General features: G+C 53.1%; 2 protein-coding genes across 4 annotated transcripts in view; one reads left to right on the top strand and one right to left on the bottom strand.

Annotated features, from left to right (window-relative positions):
- The window catches only part of GALNTL5 (polypeptide N-acetylgalactosaminyltransferase like 5), a 110865-nt gene extending 91266 nt beyond the window's left edge, over positions 1 to 19599 (bottom strand). The window contains exons 1-3 of the mRNA XM_078059770.1: positions 19217 to 19599; positions 18946 to 18998; positions 15918 to 15998 (exon numbers count right to left, since the gene is read on the bottom strand). The gene's annotated coding sequence lies outside the window, so the exon portion shown is untranslated. The remainder of the gene's footprint in view (positions 1 to 15917; positions 15999 to 18945; positions 18999 to 19216) is intronic.
- A 98-nt stretch (positions 19600 to 19697) lies between these two features.
- PRKAG2 (protein kinase AMP-activated non-catalytic subunit gamma 2) overlaps positions 19698 to 26660 on the top strand; it is a 256267-nt gene continuing 249304 nt past the window's right edge. The window contains exons 1-2 of one of the 3 annotated variants that reach the window (XM_078059764.1): positions 19698 to 19786; positions 20454 to 20973. In XM_078059764.1, the coding sequence (XP_077915890.1) occupies positions 20860 to 20973 (114 nt within the window). In that variant the 5' untranslated portion in view covers positions 19698 to 19786; positions 20454 to 20859. Of the gene's footprint in view, positions 19787 to 20152; positions 20974 to 26660 lie in introns of those variants that run through there. The other 2 variants (XM_078059765.1, XM_078059763.1) reach the window with 2 other exon arrangements.

Below are 26660 nucleotides of genomic sequence, written 5' to 3'. Positions count from 1 at the left end.
GAAGGGGGAGCCGTGGCCTTCTCCTTGGGTTTCTGGCATGAAAACCTGTGGCTTCCACATTTCAGGCTGAGGTGGAAAAGTGCACACAGCGTGTCTGCATCTGATACGCCGAGTGAGACTCTGGCTTGGTCCTGACTGTGCAGTCGTCATGGCAACACATAAGTGTGACTGGAAACGGGGATCAATGCCCAATCACTGACCACGGATCTGCACGTCTTTTGTTTCTGTCTCCACAAAGAATTTCCTTCAAGACAGGTACATCCCCAGGAAAACACAGACGGGATTCCTAACCCTCCCTGTGAAGCACTGTGTCGTCTTGCTGGGGACCGAGGACGGGGCGGGGGAGGAGGGCCTGGCAGCTCGCAGTGGGGGCCAAGGATGGGGGGCCTGGCAGCTCGCTGCAGCACCCACACGTTCCAGGAGACTGTGTCCCTGCCCCCGGGCTTGCTTTCGCATCCCACCTCCTCACCCTACCTCCTGTTCGGCTTTTCCAGGGCTGTCCTTCCTCTGAGAGCAGAGTTCTGACAAAATCGTTCCTAGGACTTCATGAGTCCCGTTGCTTATCCCAACTGTTATTACTATCGTTAAAGACTATCCTCCCTTCAAGGTTCAGCTCCAATCTTCTTCAGGAAGCACTCCCAGCACCAAATATTAGTGATAATCCCTGTGGAACCGAACGAGGCCTTCTTCCTCCCTTCACCATCCCCCACAGCTCCTGGTCTGCATCACATTCGTTCATTCAACAAACACTATTGACTGTCTCCTAAGCACCAGGCACCGTAGTAGATTATGGAGCACTGAACAAAACAAACATCTCTGACCTCATGGGACTTAAAACCTCCTGTGGGAGTGGACAATAAACACAACATATAAGTAAATTAAGCATTGGGAGATATTAGGTATTAGGAGGTGACATGTGCCAAAGAGATGATAAATGAGCAAAGAAGGGAGATGCCAGGAAAGACTATTTCAATTTTTATTTTTATTTTTTTTTTAAAGATTTTATTTATTTATTTGAAAGCGAGAGAGATAGCGAGAGAGGGAACACAAGCAGGGGGAGTGGGAGAGGGAGAAGCAGGCTTTCCACTGAGCAGGGAGCCCGATGCGGGGCTCAATCCCAGGACCCTGGGATCATTACCTGAGCCGAAGGCAGACGCTTAACGACTGAGCCACCCAGGCCCCCTATTTCAATTTTTAAAAGGCCAGTCTGGGAAGGACTCACTGAGAAGTGGAATTTGAGTGGGGAGCTGGAGGAAAGGAGAAAGTAGATCATCCAGATACCTAGGAAAAGCACATTTCCAGGCAGAGGGAGTAGCCCGTGCAAAAGAGCCTGAGGTAGGAGGGAGTCTGGCATGTTGGAGCAAGAGCTTGGAGAACAGCTAGCCAGCTGGAGAAGGGGCGAGGAGGGGACGAATGGAGAGCCCATCATGAAGGCCTTGTAGGTCATCGTGGGGACATGGGCTTTGACAAGAGTGAAAGGTAGAGCCTTTGGAGGGATTTTGGTAGAGGATCACTCTAACTATTGTTTTGAGAATGTACCAGGGGAGGGGGGTGGAAGTAGAAACCAGTTACCAGGTGACAGACGATCCAGTCTAGACCAGACTGGCATGGAAGATGGGTCAGAAGCAAAGGTTCTGCATGAGAGACGATGGACTCTGAAAAACAAACTGAGGGTTCTAGAGGGGAGGGGGGTGGGAGGATGGGTTAGCCTGGTGATGGGTATTGAGGAGGGCACGTTCTGCATGGAGCACTGGGTGTTATGCACAAACAATGAATCATGGAACACTATATCTCAAACTAATGATGTAATGTATGGGGATTAACATAACAATAAAAAAAATAAAAAAAAAGAATATTGAATACTAATAAATAAATAAATAAAATAAAATAAAATAAAATAGAAAATGTCAAAAAAAAAAAAAAAGAAGCAAAGGTTCTGGATACACTTCGATGCAGGACCCCCTGGATTTGCTGATGGGATTGGAAGTAGGCATTAAGGAGGCAAGCAATCCAAGACAACTCAGTTTTTGGCCTGAGTAACAGGAAGGCTGGTAAGGCTGTGGTGTGGTGGGTAGAAGGGCAGGATCCCGGTTTGGGGTATGTCTGGTTTGAGATGTCAGAGAGATCCCCACGTGGAGAGCTCAAGTGGGCATCTGGATATACAAGTCTAGCGTTAAGAAAGAGGTCAGACCAGAGATCCAATCTTAGTGAATGGATGACTTATAAAGCCCGCAGGCTGAGTGATCACAGCAAGGGGTGAGTGTACCCGGGGAAGAGAACAGGTCCCAGCAGGGCCACCAAGAGTCGATCAGGAGGAACCAGCAATGGCCAGCGAGGTAGACAGAGAGCCCCAGCGAGAGGTCAGGGAGCCAGGGAAGGAAGTGCTTCAAGAAAGAGGGAGAGACCGACTGCTCAGTGCTGCTGGAAAGTGAGTAAGATGAGGACTGAGGACTGACGTGGTGGGGGGTGTAAGCAGCTGGAGGGGCGTGGGTGGGAGAGAGCTGGCTGGTGGGCGCCCTAGGAAAGCTGGCTCTCGGCTGCGGATGCTTGGCACAATCAGCTTCATGACTCCGGACGCCTGGGGAGAACTCCAGGCTATTCCAGTCAAAGTCTGTAGGAACAAGGCCCCCATTCATTTTGTTTTCAAGCTCACTGGGTGCCTCCAATGTGTAGCCAAGAGGAAGAACCACTGCAAGGGCGAGAGAAACATTGATGGAGCAGGAAAGAGAGGGAATAATGGCTCGAGGAGAGCAGAACGGCGGTTTCTAGCAAAGAGAGAGTCAAGAGGCGTCTGTGGGAGTCGCTGCTGGTAGGGGGTCCATGGGGGAGGGAGCCTGGCAGAAGTCCCCTTCTGACTGTCCCTTTGCCGGAGAAGTAGGAGGAAAGATTACTGGCTGGAGTGAGGGGAGGGGAGAGTCTGAAAGGGCTGTGGAGGGGAGCGGGAGAAGGAAGGTACCTCGGAGGTGTGCTGCGGCCCCGGGCAGTGCAGGGGTCCCTGTGGCTTGTAGCCGGTCCCTCAGGGTGCGACCACGAGGCCCGGCCACCCCCTCCCTGCTGCTCCGTGGCTCTGGGTGTCTGCCTCAGGGCCCCGCACACCTGCTGGAAATCCAGGCTGTCCAGTCCTGGTTGAAGCTCTCTGGCCCTTGCTCCGGCACCATCTCGACCACAGTTAGTGTCCGGCGTCTCTATGTCTTCATCTGTGAAACAGTGACAGGACCCTCCACCGAAGGACGTGTGAGAGGTCACAGGTGGGCCGAGAGCACCCAGCACAGAGCTGTCCCACACAGGCACGTAATAAATGTTAGCTCCTGTGACAATTCCCACTGGTCAGGGACTGGCTGCATTCCTCCACGAGGGCCCCTCTCCTCTCCTCTTGGTGGGTGTGGGGCCTGCACTTTCTCCTGTATGTCCTCCAGGGAGCACGGTCCGTGCTGGCCGCGTGGAAATGACCTGGTCGATAAATGCCTTTGGCCGAATCATTAGCTACTTCCTGAGCGCTTGTCTGGCCAAAGCTACAGGGTCATCGAAACCAAGGAGGAGGCAAAAACGAGGTGCCAACAGCAGCCTGTTTGCCCAGCATCTTTTCCTCCACATTCCTCCCCAGTTTATACACTCTGATTCTGATCTTCGCTGCAGTTATAAATAAGACGGGTGATCTGTACCTCTCCTACTTAGGAGAAAACCATCTGAGATCATGTACAGTAAAAGGCACAATATAATAGAGCCACTAAAACAAGGATCAGAAACAGGACTGGACAGCAAGCTGGGGGGTAGCACCAGAGACCCCGGCACCGCAGAGAGCCGAGCGTCCTGATCTCTGGACTTCCTGAGGTTGAGGAAGGGTACCTGCCTTTCTGAAGACAGCACTGCTAAATTTGCAGGTGTGTATTTGTGAATTTGTGATGAACTGTGATTTTTTTCCTACGTGTTTTGGAAAATGCTCTTTATGACCCAACTTCCTCTGGGCTGGGTGGGAGGTGGGCACTGGTTTCACACCCCCCCCAAAGCCCACTGATGGTGAAAAGGGTGGGACGTTTCTGTCCCTGGGCTAGTTAAGAGCAGCCTCAGAGGAAAGAGGCACCCAGCCATCCTAATACTGTAAGGCAGGAAGGCTGGGTTCTGGGGGTCCTGTCTGTAAACCTCCAGGATTGCCTGAAGTGGAGGGCTGTCCTTCGTGAGGAGCCCGAAGACCCCGTCCCTGTGTGAGGAGGCCACAGCACCGGACGGGGAGGGGCCAGCCTGGCACCATTCGATGGGGGCTGTGACGTCACTGCGGATTCTGTAACCAGAAGGATCGTGCGGGGCCCAGACATCCTAGGGCCGAGGCCCACGTCCTGGTCCCACGTGGTCAGCTGCCTCTGCTCCAGCTGGACGTCACTCCTGCCCGGGGTCTCTGAAACGCCCCTCCCAGCAGGCACGACAAAGCAAAGGATGACAGTTTCACAGGCTTCTCTGACACACGGGACATACGGGGATGATGAGCAATTTAGAGAGGGCTTCACGTCCTGCAAACTGCTGGCCCACACACCTCCTCCTTCAAGCCTCAGAGCAAAGGGCCAGGAGAGGCAGACGCCCACTGTGCAGATGAGGAAGCTGAGGCACGCACGGCTGTCGGTGCTGGGGTGGGAGCGGGTGACAAATCTTTCCTCACCAAAAGGGGAGACAGAGCGGGGGCCTCGGAGGGTCCCGTGATGGGGTTGTTGCTACACTCAGCTCACACACTGCAGGTCAGAAGGAGTCCTCCGGGAGGCAGGGCGCAGGCACCGGGCCACCAAGAGCACAGCTGGTCCCCAGCCGGCTGTCACACCAGGGGCTCCCCGCAAAGCCACTCTGCCAGATGACATGATGTGTCACGAGAATGCGCTAATTCTCTGGCCTTGATTGGAGATGAGACACTCTGCCTTAATTAAAATTGAAGCCTATGGGTGCTAAATGTGGCTGTTGCTAAATGTAAATTGTCCTTGATTTACATTTGGAATGGGTCCTCCCGTCCCCTTCCTGTGCATTAACTCACATGGTAAGATCTGCGTTTTGTTTTTTTTTCTCCTGAGAGCTATTAAAGGACCTTCGGAGTTAGAGGCTCGGGTGGGTTCAAATATGGGGCTCGGCCCAAATCCCCCACAGACTGCGTCTCTCATAGCCTCTGGTGTGGTCCCCGTGCCACTCGGGCTGGTTAAATCACAGAGTCAGAGCCTTGAAGACTGACCATAACAGAGCATCGAGTCAGATGTTGGGCATGGCTGGGCCCCCGATAGCTGGGTTTTTCGGAGGCCCGCGCCCCTGTGATCCGGTCCCCTCTCAGGCAGGCCCTAACCCCATGTGGAGACGTGCCGTGTGCTCTCCACCCTGAGGGCTGAGGTCAGACCCTACTTGGTTCCAAAACCAATCGGGGCAGTCTTGAAAAATACAGCAGAAATAGCCTTTTAGCCAGCAATGGGAAGCAGCAGCTGCCTAAAATCCTTTCACGGAGCCAAGTGGGAAATATCCATAAATCAAGGGGGCAGTTTAAAATTAAGTGCTAAGGGGTACAGCGCCGCCCGTAGATGTAAGAACGCAGCAGGGTAGGGGGTGAGCGAGAGCCCGGGTGCTCCAAGGGAAATTTGGGTGCCCCGACAGGGACAAAGGGAGTGGTGGGTACGTGGAGGAGAGGGGGAGGGGGGCTCCAGGCAGGAGAGGACGCAGGACAAAGTGCAGGGGGGCAGCCGAGAAAGGTGTGTGTATCAGTTTCCACGGCTGCTGTCACAAGTGTCACAGACTGGGTGGCTCGTAACATAACTCAGTCCCTTGCAGTTCTGGAGGCTAGAAGTCCGAAATCACGGGTCACCCGGGCCATCAGCAGAGCCCACGAGGCTCTCAGGGAGGAGGTGCTCGGTGCCTGGCTCTCAGATCCTGGTGCTGCATCACTCCGGCCAGTCTCCACCCTCACGTGGCTTCTGTGTGGCCTCCGTGCGCGTGCGTCTTCACAAGGCGTTCCCCTCGCTGTGTGTCTGTGTCTCCTCTCTTCTCATAAGGACCCCGTCATCTAGGTTAGGGGCCACCGTGATGACCTCCCCTTAGTTAACCAGAAGACATCGGCAATGACCCAATTTCCAGATAAGGTCACATTCACAGGTGCCAGGCATATGGCTTCAACATGTGTCTCTGGGGGATACAATTCAACCCCCATAGCATGCTCATGGGCCACAGAGGCCAGCCTGCCCACCTCCTGGGGGAGACACTGCCAGGTAGAACTGGGGAATGGGGCTGGGGAGAGCTAGGGCAGGTGGGGCTAGTGGTCTGGGAGGGGGTTGATGAGTCCACGACAGTGCTGGTGGTGTCAACAGCGGGAGTAAATGCAGCATGGAGGTCATGACCAGCCAGGGGAGAATCCCAATGCAGGAGCAATGGTCTGGAGCACAGCCATGCCAGCTACAGCAGGGAACCATGCTCCTTTCAAGAAACAGGCTCCTGGTAGAGGGAACACTTGACCTTGGAACACCAACTGTGCATGCACCTGGAAGGGCCCCCGGGGGATCTAGGGCCTATGGGACCCACCGAGTCACAAGGCTGAACAGACAAGCAGCAGTCCGTTGCAAGAGGATGGAGGCTGAGCAAAATCACAGGGCATGAGGAAGCTGCACGAGCCGGCATCTCAGACTGCCGCATCACTCACAACGGTTTCACCGGCACCCCCCTACCAGCCCGCTCCTATGGCCATGTGGGGAGTGGGGCGTCCTATATGACTACTGTAAGGAGCAAATAAAAAAACCCCAGCTTGACTGACAGATGGCCATCTTGGGGGAGGAATCTGAAAGTGTTCGGCAGCTGCGTTCCAGTCATGTTCCGGGGCAGCCCTGAATGACCCAGGCAACAGCTCTTCCCAGTGGGCATGTGCTCACCCACATGTGTGGAAATCTCTTTCCAGACCAAGGTGCCTGGGCTGTGGCCAGTGGCCCAGCTAGCTGGTTAGGGGTCTGGAAGGAAAAAGGCTGGAGGGTCAGGGACAGAAAGGTCTGGGGAGAGGCAGGTGGATGGACATATGGGAGCGGGCACAAGGTGTAAAGATGTTTGAATCCCATGTTGGTGCCCACCAGAGAGCACCTGCCATGCAAGACTCTGGGGACAGCCGGAGGAAGGCACGGCCTCTGAGGCTAAGCGGGAGGCTCTTGGTCCCCAGAGAGCCAAGTGTGCAAACTGCCTCACTGGTCGATGGCAGCTAGCCTTTGTCACCAGCCACCCCGGGACTGGCGAGGTGGGTACATGAATGGAGCAACCAGAGTGGCAGAGAAGGAGGCTACGCGTGGGCTTGACAGCACGGACTCCCATTTATCTAGCAACTGCCCCCTCAGGATTTCCAGCCACTCAGCCACTGAGACTACTGCTGACCCCAGGCGGTGCTATTCCTTGAGGAGACCATCTGCCTGGTAGCAAGGTGGCCACATTAAGCCCCTTACATCTCGGAAGGGCCAGCAGTTCATCTTACAAGGATAAATACCTATTCCAGGTGTGGATTATGTCTTTCCTGCCCACAGAGCCTCAGCTAGCACCACTGTCTGGGGGTTTTATGGGACAGTGGCCAAGCATGGACTCCACACAACAGAGCATCCAACAGATCACTTTACAGCTAAGAAGGTGCAGGGGTGGGGCCATGACTGTAAGATGCACTGGTCTATCACACCATCCAGAGGCAGCCAGGCTCACAGAGAGCCGGGATAGGGGATTGAAGGAGTCCCTGAAGCTCGGAGGGGATGCTGTGCAGGGTTGGGAAGGAACACCTTGCAGGTGCATCGTGTGCTTTCAATCGGAGACCTCTCCATGGCGCTGTGTCTCCCGTGGGAAGAACACGTGGACACGTGGACTATGGAGTCGCCCCAGTGACCTGCTGGGAGACTCTTTGCTTCCTGCCCCTGCAACTCTGGGCTCTGTAGAGCTAAAAGTCTGGGTCCCAAAAGGGGACACTCTCTTGCCAGGGGACACAGCCAGGGTCCTACTGAACTACAGGCTACAGCTGTCATCCGGACACTTCTGGCCCCGCACGGCCAGGGCCCGGTGGGCAAGGAAGGAAGGCACTCTCCTGGTGGGGTAAGTTGACCTTGATCAGCAGTAGGAGTTAGCATGCTTTCGTACAATGCGCTGGGGGAGGAAGACACGTGGAAGCCAGGGACCTGTGCGGCTCCTCCCTCGTGCGGGCTCAGCATGACTGTGGGCCCCGCAGCCCCGGCCCAAGGACGGTGTGGTTCTAAAGGACTCCGAACCCTCAGGCCAAGGTCTGGGTCACACGCCCAGGCAGGCCATTTAGACTAGATACTGTGGGGGCTGGGCGGGGGGGAATGGGCACCCATGGGGCACCCAGACCAGCCGCAGCAATTGTGGCTTACAGTTAATCCCATCCATCCCCTTCTAAGTATCCCCAAGAGTGAGAGGAGAGACCTAAGAAACCACAGGGGAGTTGCTCCCTACACAGGCACAGAACCGTGCATCCATGTGTTGCAACGGGGGATGTGGTGGCCACGGAGATGACACCCAGCTGTCCCTCCAAAGGCCCTGCCACGGAGGCACCCTTGACCGAAGCCCCAGAGCCTCCCGCTTAGCCTCAGAGGCCGTGCCTTCCTCGGGCTGTCCCCAGGCAACAACATAACACATGGGGTCCACAGTATGTCTTTGACCACTCGTGTGTGTTGACCGCCCCCTCCTTGGTCTGGCTGTGAACAGTGCTCAGAACTGTGCTGATCTGAGGCTTTTCCTACCCAGCCCTTTCCGCTGTCCCTCAGACCTGGGCCATGGTCTGAGGCTCTCCCCGACTACCCCTGCTCGTTCTCCCCTGCACCCTGCACACAGTGCCCCCATTCAATCTCGTACGTGTCTAATTCTGTCTTGGCATCCACCTCCCCGAGGATCCCAACTGACACAGATATGCTGGCAAATGGGAGCCTCTGAAGTTACTGTTTCTTTGTCTAATAAGGGAGAGAGAGATGAACTGAGTAATCCCTGGGATCCTAGCAATTCAGCCTGAAACAGATCCAAGTTTTCATTAATAAGGGTCAGTTGGAGCAACATTCACTGGCTAGTGGGATGTGGACAGACACTGTGATGTGGGAATTTCACTACTGGATCCTTTACGTGCCTCATCTACGCTGACGATTTGGCTAGATGTTTGCACAAGTATTCCACTGGAAGTCTACTGACATTGGTATTTTTGCTTTTTTTGCACCTCACAAACTGCCCTAAATTTACAAAAGGTTTAAAAGGATTTCCAAAATATTTTGAGCAATAGGAAAATCATTCAAGCAAATGCAGATCTTCCCAGTGGACTATTACAATGCTCTTATTTGTGTCCTGTTCGCTTGCTCTCAATGAAAGCAGAACAGTGGTAGAACAGGGAGGCAGGGCATTTTGTGATCTCATGTAGCCCTAAGATTAGCCACTTGGTGAATCTGGATGTAAAAACACAAAGAGGTATAAGGATTAAAAAAAAAAAAAATGAGGATGTGGTAAGAGTAAACCAAAAGGAAAATGGGCTCTTTTTCATCAGGTCTTGGTAATTCTCTGAACCAGAAATCTGACCATTTACATCAACCCAACAACCCTTCCGTCCTGGAGCAGCCTCTCCTCCCAGCCCGGAGGTATCTGGTTACAGAGCCACGGGAGTTTAGCCAGAAATAAAAAGGACTGAATTCTGTCTGTCGAAGCAAATGACCAACGTGCGCTTGATGATGCTGGGTCTTAGCTTCTGTGATCACTGTTTTTTTTTTTTTCTTGCTCAGGTAACTTGAAAAATTACCAGTGGACCTTGATAATCCTAGTCATTAGTAAGCTTAAGCAGGCTTTCTTCAAGCACAAAGGGCAAAGTTCTTTTCCTATGGGAGAAGATTTATGCACTCCGATCCCATCAGAGATACCATACCTGCAAGATTATCCAATGCCTCTGCTAGAGCTGAGCCTCTGAAAATGGCCCTAGCATCCCGCAAACACTGTGTGGAGTTGGGAAGCTGCCCACCCACATGGACGGCAGGTCTCATGGCCTCGGAGGCTTCCGTTCCCACTGATATCCAGAACGGGCTTGGGAATCAACAGCCCGATCCTGCAGGGCCTTCGGGAGGCTGCTGGCCACGAGGGCCAGGCTACCTGACCACAGTGAAGACCGTGGCCAAGGTTGCCGAGGGGCAGAGGGGTCAGGCTATAACAGCCGGATAACAGGCACTCCTGTGGGCTACAAACTCTGCACATACAGCCTTCCCTTCCTTCTTTGCTTCTCTCCTCCCTTCCTGTGTCCCTTCTTTTCCTCCCCACCCTGTTCTAGAAAGAATAACAAAATTAAGTTAATTAAAAGTGAGATGCTTGTTAGTTAAGACTCTTGTCTTGCAAGAGGCAGAAATCCAACCCTATCTTAAGAAAAGATGGAATGTTGTTGGCTCACAGGGAGAGGGAGAGGAGGAAATGGTGTTGGGGTGACAGGGGCCAAGGCTTCCATGTCCCCCCTTCCCTACTCTTTCTGAGAGCCCTACTCTTCAGGGGCCAAGGCTACTGTCCTTTGAGGGGGGCAGCTCCAGATGGAAGCCTTGCAGCCTTGGGGTGGGGAGGAAGGGGGCTTGGTCAGCTCCAGTTAGAATCCCAGGGAAGGGCTCTGTTTGGCTCCCCGAGTGAGGGTGGTTGTGATTGGCTGAGCCGGTGGGCAGGGACCAGAACCCTGAGGCGGAGGGGCAGCCCCTTCCAGCAGGGGAGGCAAGATCCCCCAAAGAGGAGGATAAAGCAATGAATGGACACCACCTATGTGGGTGGGTTCCAGCTTTCAGCGTTGATGCTCTGTGCTCTGCCCACCCGTGAGAAAGACATGAGGGTCCGTTCCAGGGCCCACGAGGAACAAACGAACCAAGAGTTTAGGAGAAAGACCACTGTGGTTGGTTTTAAAACCAAACAGGAATTTCTCTCTGGAGATCTTAACATATGTCTTTTTTATGTTTCATACTATCACATCCCCATGTTGGCTAGCCACACTCAGCCCCTGCCCTAATAGAATCGAGTCCTGTCTGTCGGGGTTTCAGACACAGCTCTGGTTGGAACAGTTCTAGGTAGAAACAGATTTCTCTGCAGGGTCTCATGCCCTCCTTGAAACACCACCCCCAAATAACTCTATTGCCCTTCTCCCTCTGGAGTCCCAGTGCAAAGCCCACCATACTTTCTAAAATCCCATGTGATCCCTTTTCTGCCTTCATAAAATTCCCTCTTTCCACTTGGGCCTTAAGTGGTATCTCATTTCCAGGCCTTTGACTCATTCCTCTTTTGTTCAATAATGTAAAAGTCTCTAGAAAGACTTATAAAGTCAAAAACCCTAAACTCACATTTACATCTCATACAACATAATCTCTCTTCAGGGAAGCCTTGGTGCAGAGGTCGTGCACGTGAAATGGAAAGGGGACGCATGCTGGCATCCCCTTCCCCACCTGTCCCCCCATCGGGACTTAGACAGGCTTTCAGCGCACACAGCTGGGAGGGCGGCTCAGTTCAGCTCCGTGGGAAGCAGCTGTGCTCTCCCGCCTGGTGATCCTGGGGGACGGGCTCTTCTCGAGGGCACCCTCCACAGCCACACACCTTCTGGTGGGTGACAGGCAGGCACCGTGCCTGCAACTCTCTTGGCTGGAAAGACAGAGCAAATTGTGCAGCTGTTGTGTCCCTGGTTCCCAAAGTACTTTCCAGGAGAAGGATCGGTGGAAGGGTCAGACCAGCAGGTCTCAAACTTCAAACCAGCAGGTGCACACGGCCTACCCCAAACTGCCCAATCAGAGCGTGGGGAAGGAGCCCAGTGCCTGAGGGCCGCACTGTGAGAAACGCTACCCCTTCTCTGAGGAGCCAGGCTCTCGGCTGCCCTGGAACCGACGGCAACTTCGGAACAGGCTTCTAGGACGTGAGCTCTCCTCTGGGGTGAATATATCACCTCTGAGCACAGGCCAGGTGGACTTCAGGGGGCCACAGGGCACATGCCCAGGAAGTTATGGGTGCTGTGATTTTCCAGAAGAATTCCGGAAAGCAAACAGCAAACATGTCATTGCTGTGTGCTCTGCTTTCAGGACTGACGTTGAGGAAGAGAAAGGGGCACGTCCCACGTGCAGGTGCTTACGCACTCCCAGACACTCTCATCCTGTGTTTACCAAGTGGTTGTGCAACGTGCTTGCAGATACACCACCGGGGAGTGGCAGAGGCAAGTGTGAGTCCAGAGCCTGTCCCCTCCCACCACACTCCTCTGTATGTGACAGAAAACCTCAGGAGCCATGGAAATAAATCAATAACACAAACCACACAAAAAGGGGAAAATCCTGCATGCAAAAAAAAAGGCAAGATAAACAAAGTCAGAAGACAAAGAGACCGGGAAGAAATGCTTGCGATCCACGGCACTGACGGGGCTAATTCTGTGAAGGTATAAAGAGCCCCTGCAAGCAGGTGAGAGAAAGAGCTAGCTCCAGCAGGAGAAAGGGCCGAAAGCACAGACAGATAACTCACGGGAAGCAAATACGAATGCACAAAAGCTGTTCCTCATTCAGAACAAGAAAACTACACAGTCCAAGTACGAGACACTATTTTCAGCAAATATCAAAAAGTTAGAAAAGCGACTTGGCTGCTGGGCCTCACGAGACAGGCCTGCGCGCGCCCTGTCGGCGGGAGTGCACGCCGTCCACCTACGAAGGACAGACGGCCTGCCTCTCGAGGTGGACGGAGCAACACCTGCATCGGAGTGCGTGTCCCTCACAACACCGCACTGTGTGGCAGCATTCCAGCACTGGGAGCAAGCTCAATTCTCATCAGGAGGGGACCGCTTAAGTAAACACATGTAATAAATAACAAATCACGATCAAGTAAGTTATGCGGTGTTTCTACAGTGGAATACTACGTCGTGGCCAGTTCCGGGAACAGGGCAGCTCGCTGCAAACTGCTAGGCACACCCTGCAGGACATGCTGCTCAGTTAGCAGATGCACACCGCGCCCTTCCACTCGTGCGTGGAAAGGTCCCCACGCGGCGCCTCCCTGCTCTGCTTTCCCGTCTCTCTCTCCTCCAACCCCTGCACCTTCTCTGCCATCACGGGGTCCACTGCTCCATATTCCTGGGGAAACCAGAATCCCCCAGCTCCCTGCCCGTGTCTCTGGGCACCCCTCCCTCCAGTCACGTGACGAGCCTCCTGTCACCCGATGGACTGTCCCCCACTCCATCCATCCATCTCTTCCCACTTCTGGACTGAAATGCCAGGTGGGCCGATGTCTCCAGCCAGACTTCTCCCTGTTGCTCAGGTATCTTCGCTTAGGTCCCTACAGGCACCTCAGACTTACTACAGCCCAAAGCAGACTCCCTGCTTCCCCTGCCTCACCCTGAGCCTCCCCTTCTAGGAAATAGGATCATTCTAGCTGCTCGGGCCAAGACCCTCAGAGCCGTATGTCACCCATTTCCTTCTCTCAGACCCTGTGCCCAATCTATCAGCAAATTCTGGGGATTCTGTCTTCAGAATACACCCGGAAGTAACTACTCCTCACCGCCCTGCCTCTCCCTTCGTGGTCTGAGCCTCGGTGTCTCTTGCTTGGGTGACGGTCACAGCTCCTTTTACTCTCTCCTTCACAGAGCCTCCAGGCCAATCCTTCAGAACGGAAGCCAGATCATGCCATTCTTCTGGCTGATGTTCCCCAACATCATCCCCACACAAAGCCCCACCTGTCCTCCCGCCACCCGCAGCCACACTGCCCTCCTGACCTGTCCTAGAATCTTCCCCCACAGCTGCCCACCTGGTTCCCTCCCTCACGTCCCCCTGATTTCCACTCAAATGTCCACTGGGCTCTGGGACATAGTCAGGGTGGCCTGGCAGCCACTGAGGGAGGGTGGGGCTGGAGCCACAGAGGAAAGAAATGCTCCCCAAGGCAAAACAAGGCAAGAAGAACCCCTGGCCTCCCTCCTGCTCCCATACTCCAGTCTCCCGAACTGCCCCCCTCTGGCCAAACCTGGCCAGACACGAAGTGGGATCAGCTGGCTAAAGATCCTGGGACATTAGTTCCCGGAAACCCAGAGTAGGACGGGACAGAGACTGGCTCTAAGGGCAGAGGGAAAAGACCACACAAGAACACCCCCCTCCCCCCCCGCAAAAGAACAGATCTTCAGACAGGCTGAAAAACCAGTCTCTCACAAGGGAGTGGTTAAAATGACCCAATTCTCTAGCTATCTCCGTTCTTGGCGAACAAATTATGTCAATTTCTTAAGGCTGCAAAGCTAAAGAAAAGACTCAGAACCAACGATCCTACCAAGATGTAGACTCTCGTTGAAGCTCGGGTTGAAGCCACTGTGCTCGCATCCTAGCCACAAGACTGGACAGGCTGCTGGCCTCGGTGTTGACCAGCGTGAGCACGGGGGTCTCTGCGAGTGCTCCGTATTAGCACTGAGCCCCCCACACAAGCCTGGCTACACGCAATGTCCTTCCGGTTGTCCCAAGAAACTCTGCACCCATGTCCACAAGATTCTCGAAACCCCTTGCATCATGTGTGAATAAGCTACAATGACAGGAAAGTGTTCTCTCAGGCTGGTCAAAGAACAATGAACTTTGTAATTATGCTTTACTTTTTCACCTAGAGGGTAAAATGCTACAATGAATAGGGATAGAAAAAAACAAAAACAAAAACAAAGTAAATCCTTTTGCACAATGGTGCACTGGGAGTGTGTGTTGCAATGATTTAAAATGACCTTTAGCAAGCCCATGGCGCGGCATGGAGTTTCTCTCTCCCCATTCTCTCCCAAGACCTCATGCAACTCTTCAGAGTTATATTTAGGAACATCTTACAAAATACATTTTTGACCCACATGGCATAAGGAGGATTGTCAAAAATCACTGTGTCCTTGACAGCCTCCTTGTACAACCAGAGCCCTTGAACTGAGCATCTTGTAAGGCTCTGTCCGTGTACCAAATAGGCATTTATTGATTGTGATATGAAGTGCTAAGGGTCAAGGACAGGGATAGACGCTGGCAAGTTTGTGCACGGGTTTAACTCCAGGTGTGGCTGGGCCCTCTGGGAGGGACACAGCTTTCTGAGAGTCAGGATGGAAACTGCATCTGCGGTGATGGGTAGATGTCAAGAGCTCTAGTCTGTAAAACACCTGAAAATCCAGGACACGCTGGAGCTCCGCTCTCCAAACATGGCCAATCCTGAGGCACTGTAAATGGATTTTTTCTGCAGTCTTTTGAAAAACCGTATCTGACATTCTAGTGGCCAGGTCTGGATATCAGCTGCAAGTTACATGAGCAAATGGTTGAGTCGTGCCGGTAAGCACCCTCTCATGCAAGTTAATGTTTGTATTTGTACTGCAGCGTATGAACTTTGGGGCTAGTAGAACTGCCAAAGAAATTTTATTCGCTTGGGAAATTACTGTAATTAATTTGCATTATTTTATCATTCCCCAAAATGATAGGTTGAGTGAGAGGTCAGAAATCAGTCATGAGCCATATTCCAAGCTGATAGTGCGTTCAAAGCTCAGAACGAAGTCGAGAACCAACATACACAGACCTTTAGTCAAATTCTGCAGCCCAGGGAGCCCAAACCCACTCCCTGGATGGGAGGAAATGCTGGATCACCAGAACAAAAGTTACATGGGCACTCTATAAAGCAGTTATGAAAGCAGCCATTGGTGGAACCAAAGACTTCATTCCCAGCTAATGCTGTTTACGTGACTACTACCCTTAGTCAAGGAAGGGGACATAATTGCTGGGATTACCTATTCTTTTATTTAGCAAACAGATGCCTCTCCACTGCACAGTGCTGTGGGTCACACATATCCTGCCTGCTGAATCTGTCATTCTTTAGAACTGCTGAGTGTGTGTTTAGGCCCCGAGCCGGTCAAGACACCAGGCTGTTCTCTAGAGAAAAAAAGTGAACAGTAAGTCTGTCCGTTGGGAGAATATTGCCACAGAGCTTACCTTTATCTTAATCCAAAGTACTTGTTGGATTGCACGAGCAGGACGACCCATGGTTAACTGGCATTATGGAGGAAGAGCAATCTGAAACACAGAAAAAGGGGGTGGCTTGTGTGGGTCCCCGTAAAATCAAAAGGGACCCAGGCAAATGTTGTCAAGGGATAGGCTGCCCCAAAGCAGCCCTCCCCAACTGGTCGGGAGCGCGTCTCCACCTCTACCCTCACATTGACATTAGTGGCCTCGGTGGCAGCAAAAGCTTTCACAAGGTTACATAATCGGTGCCCGTGTTTAAAGGAAAATAAACATCTGAATGTGACCCTTAGCCCTGGTTTTCGTGATGAAGTGACAACATCCGCCTCCCTGGTATCCAACACGTTAGCAAAGCATTCACAAAGAGTCCTCAGGCCAGGCCCTGTTTCATTTTTCCGAGAGGTGCTTTCTGCACAGAACTGAGTGACTGGTTTCCTAAATATACAGACCTACGCAGCTAAGATGTTGATGCCTGTCCAAGGTCACCCTGAAGGAGTTTCCTAAATAGTACCGCTAGCCTCATACAAAGCTTTTAAAAGCAGAGGGGGGCCATGCTTTTTAGTTTCTTTCCAGAGGGCCCTGCAAATTAAAATCAATAGACAGAAGTGAAATGGATATCAGAGCACGCTCTGACAGCTGGTCTCGGTTTCCCTCCTCTGTAAAATGTCTCTGAGAGTTCTAGGGGATTTTAATGGGAAAAATTGTGGACCAGCAATTACACAAACACACGTGTGATATAAAATGGGGTTAATAGCATCTCCTCCCGTAGATGTACTAAAACCTGTAAAACAGCCCCAGCACTGGCACGTAGTAGATGCTGTATACCCATACTTCTCATTATTATCAGCCTGGACTAGTGATACCTCAGTGGAAACATCTTCCACAAGCCCCCTTTCTCTGAGAAGCACTGTCCTAAGCCATCTGTGGTGAAGGACCAGAGGTCTTTTGTTTGCTTGTTTGTTTTTAATTTTCAATTCATTGTGCAATGGCACTTCTGAAAAGCTAAATAAAAAAGGGATTACCAGAGCAATACAATTAACAAGGATGTATAATATATATAATCAAGACAAAATACAAGCTCCCCATTAAAGAGGCCTTAGAAATCGTCAGAAGATTCTCTCGCAGAAGGGGGAAGGAAGTGACTTGCTCACAGTTACATAGCAGATCAGTGGCAGTGCTGGGGTAGGACTCAAATCACACTCTTGGAACCTCCAAGGTGCTTCCCACGGCCCCCCACAATCCTGGCCAGCCTCTACTTCTCATCCTTCCATCAGTCAGAAGGACAGGGCCACACCACGGTGAGGCGGATGCCTCTGGGTAAAAATTTAAGGGGTGCCAAAAAACTCAGTCATCATGATAAGTAATATTTCAATGCAATTATATTTTTTTTATAGGCAAGGCAATGCTGTGGAAACAAATAATTATCAAAATCTCAGTGGCTTAACCCACTTCAATCAAGTCCGAAGCAAGTTGCCCACCCCTTTCTTACTGGAACATGTGGTCTTTAAGATGACGACAGCAGAGGAAAAGAAAAGTGAGGGAGACATACTGACTCTTCGCGGCCTGACTCAGAAATAATACACACTAAATCTACTCACATTTCATTGGCCAGAATTGTTTACACATTCTTAGCCTAACTGCCAGGGCACCGGAAAATGTAGAGGACCACATAGATATTTGGTGACTTAAGACTTTACTCAGACCCTGTGCACTAGCTTCGCTATATATATATAGCGCATTATAAACTTATATATGAACTTATATATAATCTTTATATTTCATGTATAAATACACATATAAGGTTATTATGTATATAAACTTGTTATATATATAATCTATAGAAACTTATATGTATACAAACTTTATTTTATACCCCAAAAAGTCAGAATTTTTCATAAAGACAGGATCAGTAATGGTGTTGACCTGAGCAGAAGGCAAACTCAGTAATGCTTATCTTTATTTTAAATTTTGATATTGTGCTCAGCATAGATCGTATTGCATTATTTTTGAGAAGGGAGTCAGAGGTCAGCGCATTCAGTAACAATCAAGTGGCAAGGGTCATCATATGGATGCAGTTGCTTGGCACGCAGCGTTTAGCCACTGGCTAAAATAACTGTGTGTGCAGCAAGGTGGAGGCAAAGATGGGGTTTCAGAAGGCACCCCAAAGCAAAACAATCACAAAAACTCAATTCTAAGTCTCCACTGATTGGAAGATATATGATCAATTTATTAATATCTTTTCAGAAGGAAAAAGAATGTCTGGTAAGCTTCTTCTTTGGTGTGGTCTATAAGAAACACGCAGATCTCAGAACTATTAACATATGTAATAACGACAACAACAAAAGGCTCTTAAAATGCAGGCAGTGTGGTACATTTTAATTTAGGATCCCCAGGCACTGAAGTCTGCACTCCAGCAAAATAAACTCAGAGAACACATCAATTTTATTAATGAAATATTGGGCATATTTATACAAAGCAACTGACAACAGCACCTATTAGAACTGCTAACTACTGCCCATCAACCAGGACAGGCCCCGGGCAAAGCCTTTATTGGCAGCAATAACAGTGGCTTCCTGGTTCTGAATCCTCCCTGGTGGCTCTCCCTGACTTCCCTTCTGTCTACTTGCTCCTGCCCACCTCTCCATCTTTCCTTCCCAAATCAGTTCTTGTCAAATGGGGTGATTTCCACGCCCTGGAAAATTATTATTGTGACAGGGATTAAAATGTTAAGCTAAAGAGATGAAATTTATGTGACAGTTGGGGAAGATTTTGAGCAGGTAAGGGTGGGCTGCTTTAGTCACAAGTTAAGCCCCCCCCCACCTCCTTTTCTGCTACTAAGCAGTGTTTCCAGCATTTAGGAGAATAACGCAGGCTCATGTCACCCCCCACCACCACCACCAGCCAGTCAGAAAAAGGTCAAAGTGTGAAATTCCACACCCGTGGGGCCAGAATGGCCACTTGGTTTTTGAACCCAGACTAGTTCCCTCCAGAGCATCTTTACCTTCTGTCAAGCAAGGAGTGCTCCAGGATTTTCCAGTCTGGCTTCCTTCTGGACTAGAAAGCAGGGGAGAAAGAGAAGGAAGATATAAAACCCCATTGAACCAAGGAACCACCCAGACTGCAGGGGATTGCACACCAGATGATGGAAGGAACACAGGAAAGATGGCTGAAACACCTGGCTTCTGGCTGGGTGGGAGGCGCCACCTAAGGGGTGTCCCCGAGGCGGGCTAATCCCTCCTCCTCTGAGGAGAGAACTCCTCAAATCTCCACACCTGGACAAGAGTTAAGGCCGCCTCCTCACGTTCTTTCTCTGATTAGGGGGGAGAGGCGGAGCTGACGTCAGCATTCAGGGCGCTCCAGTGACTTTTGGGGTCACTACGTCCTCAGAACCTAGAGCGGGAAAGGAGGCGTCGCCCGACCGAGCATTCATCCCATTTCCAGCCGCGAGCCAAGGTCGCGCCATCCTGGGGCGCTCGGAAGGGGGACCGCACCACCCAAGCCCCCCGGCCCTCGGCTACTACGTGCCGCACCAGAGTGGCAGCGCGGTGGCACGTGGAAGCCTCGCCCGGGGTTTCCAGCCCTCTCCGCACCCACTGCTTTCCGCAGTCCTAGGAACTCCGCGTTTTCCGCGGCGCGGGGCTGCGGCTACCGCGCCCGCACTTACCGCCGACCCACTGCGCAACTCTTGGCGAACCCGAGATAAGCCGGGTGGGGGGGGCGGGTAGGGTGGGCTGTGAAAAGCCGCACTCCCCGGCAACAGCGACCGCGCTCCGGGCGCACTGGGGTCCGCACGCCGGGTGGAGAGGGACGGGGGACCGCGGTTTTCCCGGAAGCAAGTGCGGGTCAGTGCGCGTCCCCACGCAACCCGGGGCTTCCGCCGCAGCGGGGGTGGCGGGGCAGGGCGCGGGGGCGTGTTTCAGGGGGTCGGGCGTAGACAGAGTGGCTGGGGGACGAGATGCATCAGAAATCGGCTCCCAGCGAGTCCCGCGCCGCCGCGGCCGCAGGGGAGGGGAGACCCCGCCCGCAGGGCAGGCGACCTCGTGCGGCGACCCGGGGGCGGCACGGGGAGCGGGCGAGCGGCGTGCGCCGTGCACTTCCTGTTCAGTGCACGCGGCCTTCCACCGCCCCGCGCTCGGCGAGCCTGCGTCCGGCCGCGCCGCCCCTCACTGCCGGCTCCCTGGCCCCGGGACGCGGCGCGGCGGAGGGACGCAGCGGGCGCGCCCTCCGGCTGGCAGGGCCCGGCGAGCCGAGCCGCCGCCAGAAGTTCTGCGTGCAGCCGAGCGGGAGCCCAATTGCCGGGGCGTTCGCGTTTGCGCCTCCTCCGCCCTCCTCCCCTCTCTCGCCCAGAAGGGGGACGGGCCGAGTTCCAGGCTCCCGGCTGGTTCATTCTGCGGCCGAGGCTTATATTTACATACAAACTGTCTCCCTCTCGCCAGATTGTCCGCTTCGGCGCAGGCACGGGAGGCTTGTTTTCCACATTACTGTCTTTACTTTGCACCTGCCTTTCAGATTACCTCTGGGAATCTGTGGGAGGAGCTGAGAGGGTGGAAAATGTTGCTTCGCTTTGCAAAAGGAAGAAAACTTTGTCACCCAGCGGGAGACCTCTGCCACGCGTAACCCGGAGAGACACCAGAACCAGGACAGCCTCTGGCTTTGATTTTGCACGGCTGAGCCCGTAAGGAGGAAGAGGACACGTGAACTCCGCGCTCACGCCGACCGCCATCCGTGCCCAGTGGCGGCGGCCCGAGGTACCTGCGCCACCTTCCCTCCCCGGGGAAGTCCCCACGCGGTGTCTTCGGGTGGAAGGATAATAATAAAGAGCGCGCGGCTCGAGGCCGACAGCAGGGACCGGGCTAGGAAGGAGAGGACCGAATTGCAGGAACGAGGCACCCGGAATTAACTTCTGGTTAAAGTTATGGGAAGCGCGGCCATGGACACCAAGAAGAAGAAAGATGTTTCCAGCCCTGGTGGGAGCAGTGGCAAAAAAAACCCCAGCCAGAAGAGGCGTTCGCTGCGAGTGCACATCCCGGTGAGTGCCCGCAGCGCGGTCCCCAGGTCCCCACCCTCCAGTCGTTGTCGACCCCGGCGCCGAAGTGGTTAACGCGGGACGCCCCGCGCGCGCCGTGCGTGCCCCTCCTGTCACTTTGGGCGCTCGGAGATGGGTGGCGGCGCAGGGTCGAGCTGGGCCGCCGAGCCTAGGCTCCATTCTCTCCCCAGCTGTGTGCGGCCGGGGCTCGGCGACCGACTGCGACGGGGACGCGGGAGGGGGCGCGGGGCGCGGCTGGTGGCGGGCTGGGCGTAGCCCCGGATCCCGCCCGGTGCGGGTGCTGTGGGCGGTGCGTAGTGTTGTTTTGTTGAAAAAGGACGGTGTAGACTGCGCTCGGGAGAGGTGGAGCCGCGCGCGGCTGCCGGGGACGCAGGGGAGGGGCGGTGGGCGGGGACAGCGGGCGAGGGGTGTGTGGCTGTGTAGCTGCGCCCCCAAATGGACCTTCCTCCTCCCCAATTCCCGTCGCGGTGTGCCTGGGCGCGGGTCGGGGAGCTATTCTGCAGCTGTTCCCTTAGCCCGCCCCCCCCCCCCCCGGAGCACATTTCGGGCATTTGGGGACTCGGGATTCCCTAACGCGTGCAGAGCTGCTTCGAACTTCAGCCCCGGCCACGCCGGCGGCCCCGCCCGGACTTTGGCGACATCGATCGGTCTGCGGCTCGACTTTGTCCATCCCGAGGGAGCGCCCGACAGGGTCGTGTGCCCACCCTGGGTTTTGCCTACCCAGGTAGCCCGCGGCGTTCCCCAGCTTCCCTGTGGACAAGTCAGGTGGTAGGACATGCGGCGCAGCCCTTACCTGCACCCGAAAGAAACCCCCAGCTGGGTCACGCCCCTGGGCTCCACCAACCAAGTGAATGTTTGTTCAGACACACTGCACGCAGATGCACGCGCACAGACACCCGCATACGCAAAGAGTAGAGGGCTCCATGAAGAATGTGGTTTTGTTCTCTCTGTGGGGATGACAGGTCCTGGGCACAGGGTGGGAGCGCACAGTGAGTCCCACCCTCCGAGGCCCGCCTCCGACTGGGCAGGACTGGGGTGGGGCTGCTTGCCACTCACTTCCCACTGAACCCCGTGAGGCACTTTCCTTCAGCGTCTGTTGAACGCAGCTCCTTTCCCTTCCACGTGTGCCCACACCCTGATGGAGAAGGTCTGATGGGCACTGGAGGGAGCAGCCTTTAGTTGAGAGGAGGTGAGGAGGTAGCCAGCCCTTCCTCGCTGGGGGAAGCTCAGGGAGCAGGTAACCAACTGCTGCGTGGCCACCAGGGTGGTGACCCAAATATGCAGGAATAAGCATTCTATTTTAGAATGGATTATTCTTGTTTACATTGCTAACATGAGACATTTCTAGCCATGTTTGTAAATGAAAAATTAGACATTGGTATTAAAAGTCTCCCTGGAGCGGTGATCCCTTGAGGGAGCCTTTTACCACTCACTTTCTCCCATTTGTCAGAGAGAATAATTTGCTTTGCCTACCTTGTGGAGATGTGAAATAAAACAAGTCATGGGAACGCTCTTGCAAATTTAAAGTGTTATAAACATGTATGGCTACCATGTTGACATCAGAGCAACTGGTTTTAAAGAGACATAGAGAAAAAAAAGGGACACTGTCCAGTGTCAGGCCATATTGTACTGAGGCCGACTACAGTGTGGGGTATATGCTTGGAGTCGCTGGAGGGGTGCTGCTAGTGGTTAGTGTGGGACAAAATCCAGAACCCAGAAAAGGACTAAGAGGCCACACTGTGAGAGCGGAAAGGCCACGGTGTAGCTGGAATACTCTGACCACCCTTCTTGCTTGCTGGACATGATTTTGGCTGCTTTAAACAACCTTCTGGCATGATCCATCCCTTACCGAAAGTGCTGTTGACTCAATTATTCCACAACACGTGTGTACTGCTCTGGGTGATGGTGAGATCTAGGGGAGCAAGAGAGGGGCTCTGTCTCCCTCCTTATAGGGCTTGCATTTGCTGGTGGGACCAGGGGGTCTTCTCACTGACTATCTAGTAATGGCCTGTTGATCACTGTGTCAGGCTAGGTGAGAGTTATACTCTAGGTGGGAAAATACGGCGTTCAGACAAATGCTAGCACATGACCCAAAGGCATCAGATGACTGGTGCTGGCAGCACCCCTTTTCAGAGGGGAGAGTGGGAGAGGGGACAGCAGACTGACGTGTTCGCAGAGACATTCAACCCAGAGCTGGTGGGCGGGACCGAGACACGTGTGAGAACCTGGGTTACTCCCACCAGGGAACCAGCTTGAGCACCTCTGTGAGTTGGGGGTTGGATGACTGCTTTCAGGTACAGCACAGAGCCCCTTCTCGTGGAAGAAAGGGTTTGAGAATCAGGGTACTCAGAAATGGATTGGGGCCCGATCAAGGAGGACTCTGAAGCAAGGTTGCCAGGTTTAGCAAATAAAAATATTAAATGACCAGTTAAAGTAGAATTTTAGATAAACAACGAATAACTTTTTTTGTATATGAGTATTCCGTGGACCATTTGGGAAAATTTACAGTAAAAAAAATCCTTCACTGTTATCTGAAATCCCAATTGAACGGGTGTCCTGCCTTTTATCTGGCAACTCTACCCAGAGGGCACCCTGAGGGAGTGAGGACTTCCTTCTGAAGGCGTTGGGAAGCTGCCATGGATGCACTTGATGCCCTGCCCCGCTCCCCTGTGGCTCACCCAGAGTTCATGGAGCCTTGCTGGACAGCTCCACTCCACGCCACAGTTTGCCTCTGGGTTTCTTGAAGGACTCCTCTTGGATGGTGCCAGTTTGCTCAGCCCCGGTGCAGGCTGGGTGGGAGTGAGGGATTGGGATTATGCCCTAAGGGGCAACCCTCAGCCAAGGAGGGATGCGGGTGGGATGGTGCTCCCGCCTCCCCATTCCCCGGTGCCGTATGTTCCACAGGAAACCCCGGAGGGTCCCAGCGGTGTCCAGGAATGGTTGCCCACACTGGTGTCCATTCATTAATGTACCTTACTGGCTCATCTGGCTCTCCTGCCTCATTCCCTCACTGCCTAGGATAGACTGCTGAATCTAAGTCAGCGTCTTGCTGTCTTGGGGGCGGAATTCCACATTAAGAAGCAGTTAAAGGTGATGAAAGCAACATCAGGAGAGTTAGCCCCTGGAGCAGAGCACAAAGTGGCTTCGTGGAAGGAGGGCTAGTGGCCAGGGGACCAACTCAAATGCTCTTGCAAATATCCAGAGATTAGAGTTTGAGGGGCTGAACACAATACTGATAGGAGCAGATTGGTGAGGGAAGACGTGAGACATTGGAGGGAAGGGTGGATGAGCGGTGTGCCTGATGGATGGGGAGGAAGCCACGGATTGAGTTAACCTGATGGCTTCAGGGTAGTTGGTATAAGGAAGCAAGGGAGAGGTGGGGAGTTCAGGCCCAGCCATGGTGAATCAAAGGGGAATCGTCCACTTCCTCAGCCCTAGCACCAGCTGATCTCTGATGTCCCGAGAAGGCCATTTCCAAGGATGTTTGGGATTCTGAGGAGTGGCTCCTGAGACACCATGGCCCTGGCAGTCCTGTGGGTGGGTCATTGGGTGGCATCCAGTCCACCAGCAGGGTAAAGGCTTCCCGAGGTCTCTAGTGTGTCCACACAGCTTGTCTATGCACTGAATTGGTTCAAGTCCCTTTTGGACACAATTGGCCTCAGTCTCTACCCCCATATCTGGTGCATAAACAGAACCATGACCTAGGGTGTTGGGTGTTATAACCCCTGCAGACCTCCATCCCAGGCTCTGATTGTCTTAACCATCTTTACCCTCCTCGCTACCAAGAGCACCTGGTGTGCCCTGAGGCACCAGGAAGGAGGAGTCCATTTTAGGGGAGGCCCTCCAGCCTATGGGCTATAGCAAGTCATGGGGACTTGGAATCAGCCACTACAGTAACTGATGAATTGAATTTCATCGAAGGGAGAATGGCCACTGGGCCTAACGGAGGATGAGGCCTGGCTTGGTGTTAGCTTCTTTCTTAGGTAGCTGGGATCACCTTTCTGGAAAAACGCTCTCGGGTCTTGTCAGGGGAAAGGGAAGGTGGGAGGCAGGAGAGGAAGCAGAAGGGTGAGTGTGGACTCCTCTGAGGTTGCACTGGGCCTTTAAAGGAACGGGATGGGCGCCTTGTTTAGAGTCACTGTGGGTTGGCGCCTTGCCCTGGTTCTCTTCCCTTAGCCTTCATCCCGAATGTAAAGCAGGAATAACAATGAAGGTGGTGGGAATGGTTTTGGAAAATAGCTCTTTAGAAGCCTAGCTGGGTGTGGCATTCAGCCAGAACTTTGCCAGAGACACTGATGGCCTGAGCAGGGGTGTTCTTTTCCTTATTTTTCCGTCTCAGAAGAAATACCTTCCCTATTAATGCTGAAATTCATATATCGCAGCTGTATTTTACTTGATGACTGTTGGTCAGCATATTGTGGGTCTTTGGAACTGTTGACAAGCCAGTGACAGAGCAGGAGGCCACAGGGGAGTGGAGGGCTTCAGAGAGAAGGACCCTGCAGGAGCCTGTGGGGACACTGAGGCAGGCACAGAGGAGCTCGGGCTTGAGGCAGTGGCCCAATATTTACCACGGACAGGAGGCACATTTCCCTGGGCCTCTCGGGAGTGGTGCTCCAGAAATCCTTCACAGTCACTGTAGACAAACTAAAAATAGAGCCAGGAGTAGCTGGCTGGTCACAAAAGGTTGTGGAGACACCACTTGGCTTGGACAGTCCTGTCGCTAGTGATGACTTTGCCCGTGGAGTCCCCAGAGGGAAGCCTTGCGCTGCTTGAGCCCTGGCGCCCTCCACACTGGAGGGGGGCCTATGACTTCCATCCAACCAGATCCACTCTGCCCAGGGACTCCAGAAAGGAGGGGGGCATGGTCCGGCTGCAGGTGGGAATGGGAGCTGTCCTGCTGCCCCCTGGGGCGGAGGACCGCGTGCCCTGAGTGCTCACTACCTGTGGTCACATCACCAAAACACCCTGGACTGAGCCTCAGGGAAAGGAAAGGGGTGCTATGCAGGATAGTGGGGCATCAGTTTTGATCTTGGCCTTGACCTTGGTCAGTTTCTACCCCTTGAACACGATTTGTGGGGTGAGGGTTTCAAGCAGGGTTTTTCAAAGTGGGGTTCCTGGACCAGCTTAAGTCCAAGTACCCAGTGTGTGTTTGAGATATAAAATCCTAAGTATCAGCCCAGACCTACTGAATCAGAACATCTGAGGAGTGGGACCGTGGTTCCATGTTTCTGATAAGTTCTCCAGGTGCTTCTTATGCCTACAGTGATTTAAAAACAATCAGGTTCCAACTTCCCCAGTGTTAATACTAATCTGTTTCTTCTGTCCCTGTGAGTTTTTCTTTCTATCTGTTTAGGTATCCATTCATCCATCTGTCCATCCATCCATCTACTGACGTATCTGCCTTTCTATCTATCCATCTATCATTATCTACCATGTGCACTTTTTCAGCTGTCATTGAGATGTCCTTGGCTACTAAACATAGGATCCTGCTGGCTTCCAAATAAAGATGAGAGCCTGCATCAGCCCCCAGCCAGGGTAGCCCCGTATGGGCCAGCAGTTAGGCCACACTGCAGTGTTTCTTGATTCAGCCCTCTGGCGCATCTTGGGTACCCTGAGTGTAAGCTCTTATAGAGCCCAGAGTATGATATCAGGACCTTCAAGCTTCAAGC

This window comes from Halichoerus grypus, chromosome 12 (genome assembly GCF_964656455.1).
Source record: "Halichoerus grypus chromosome 12, mHalGry1.hap1.1, whole genome shotgun sequence".
Lineage (NCBI taxonomy): Eukaryota > Metazoa > Chordata > Mammalia > Carnivora > Phocidae > Halichoerus > Halichoerus grypus.
This window is presented reverse-complemented; position numbering and strand designations above follow the sequence as displayed.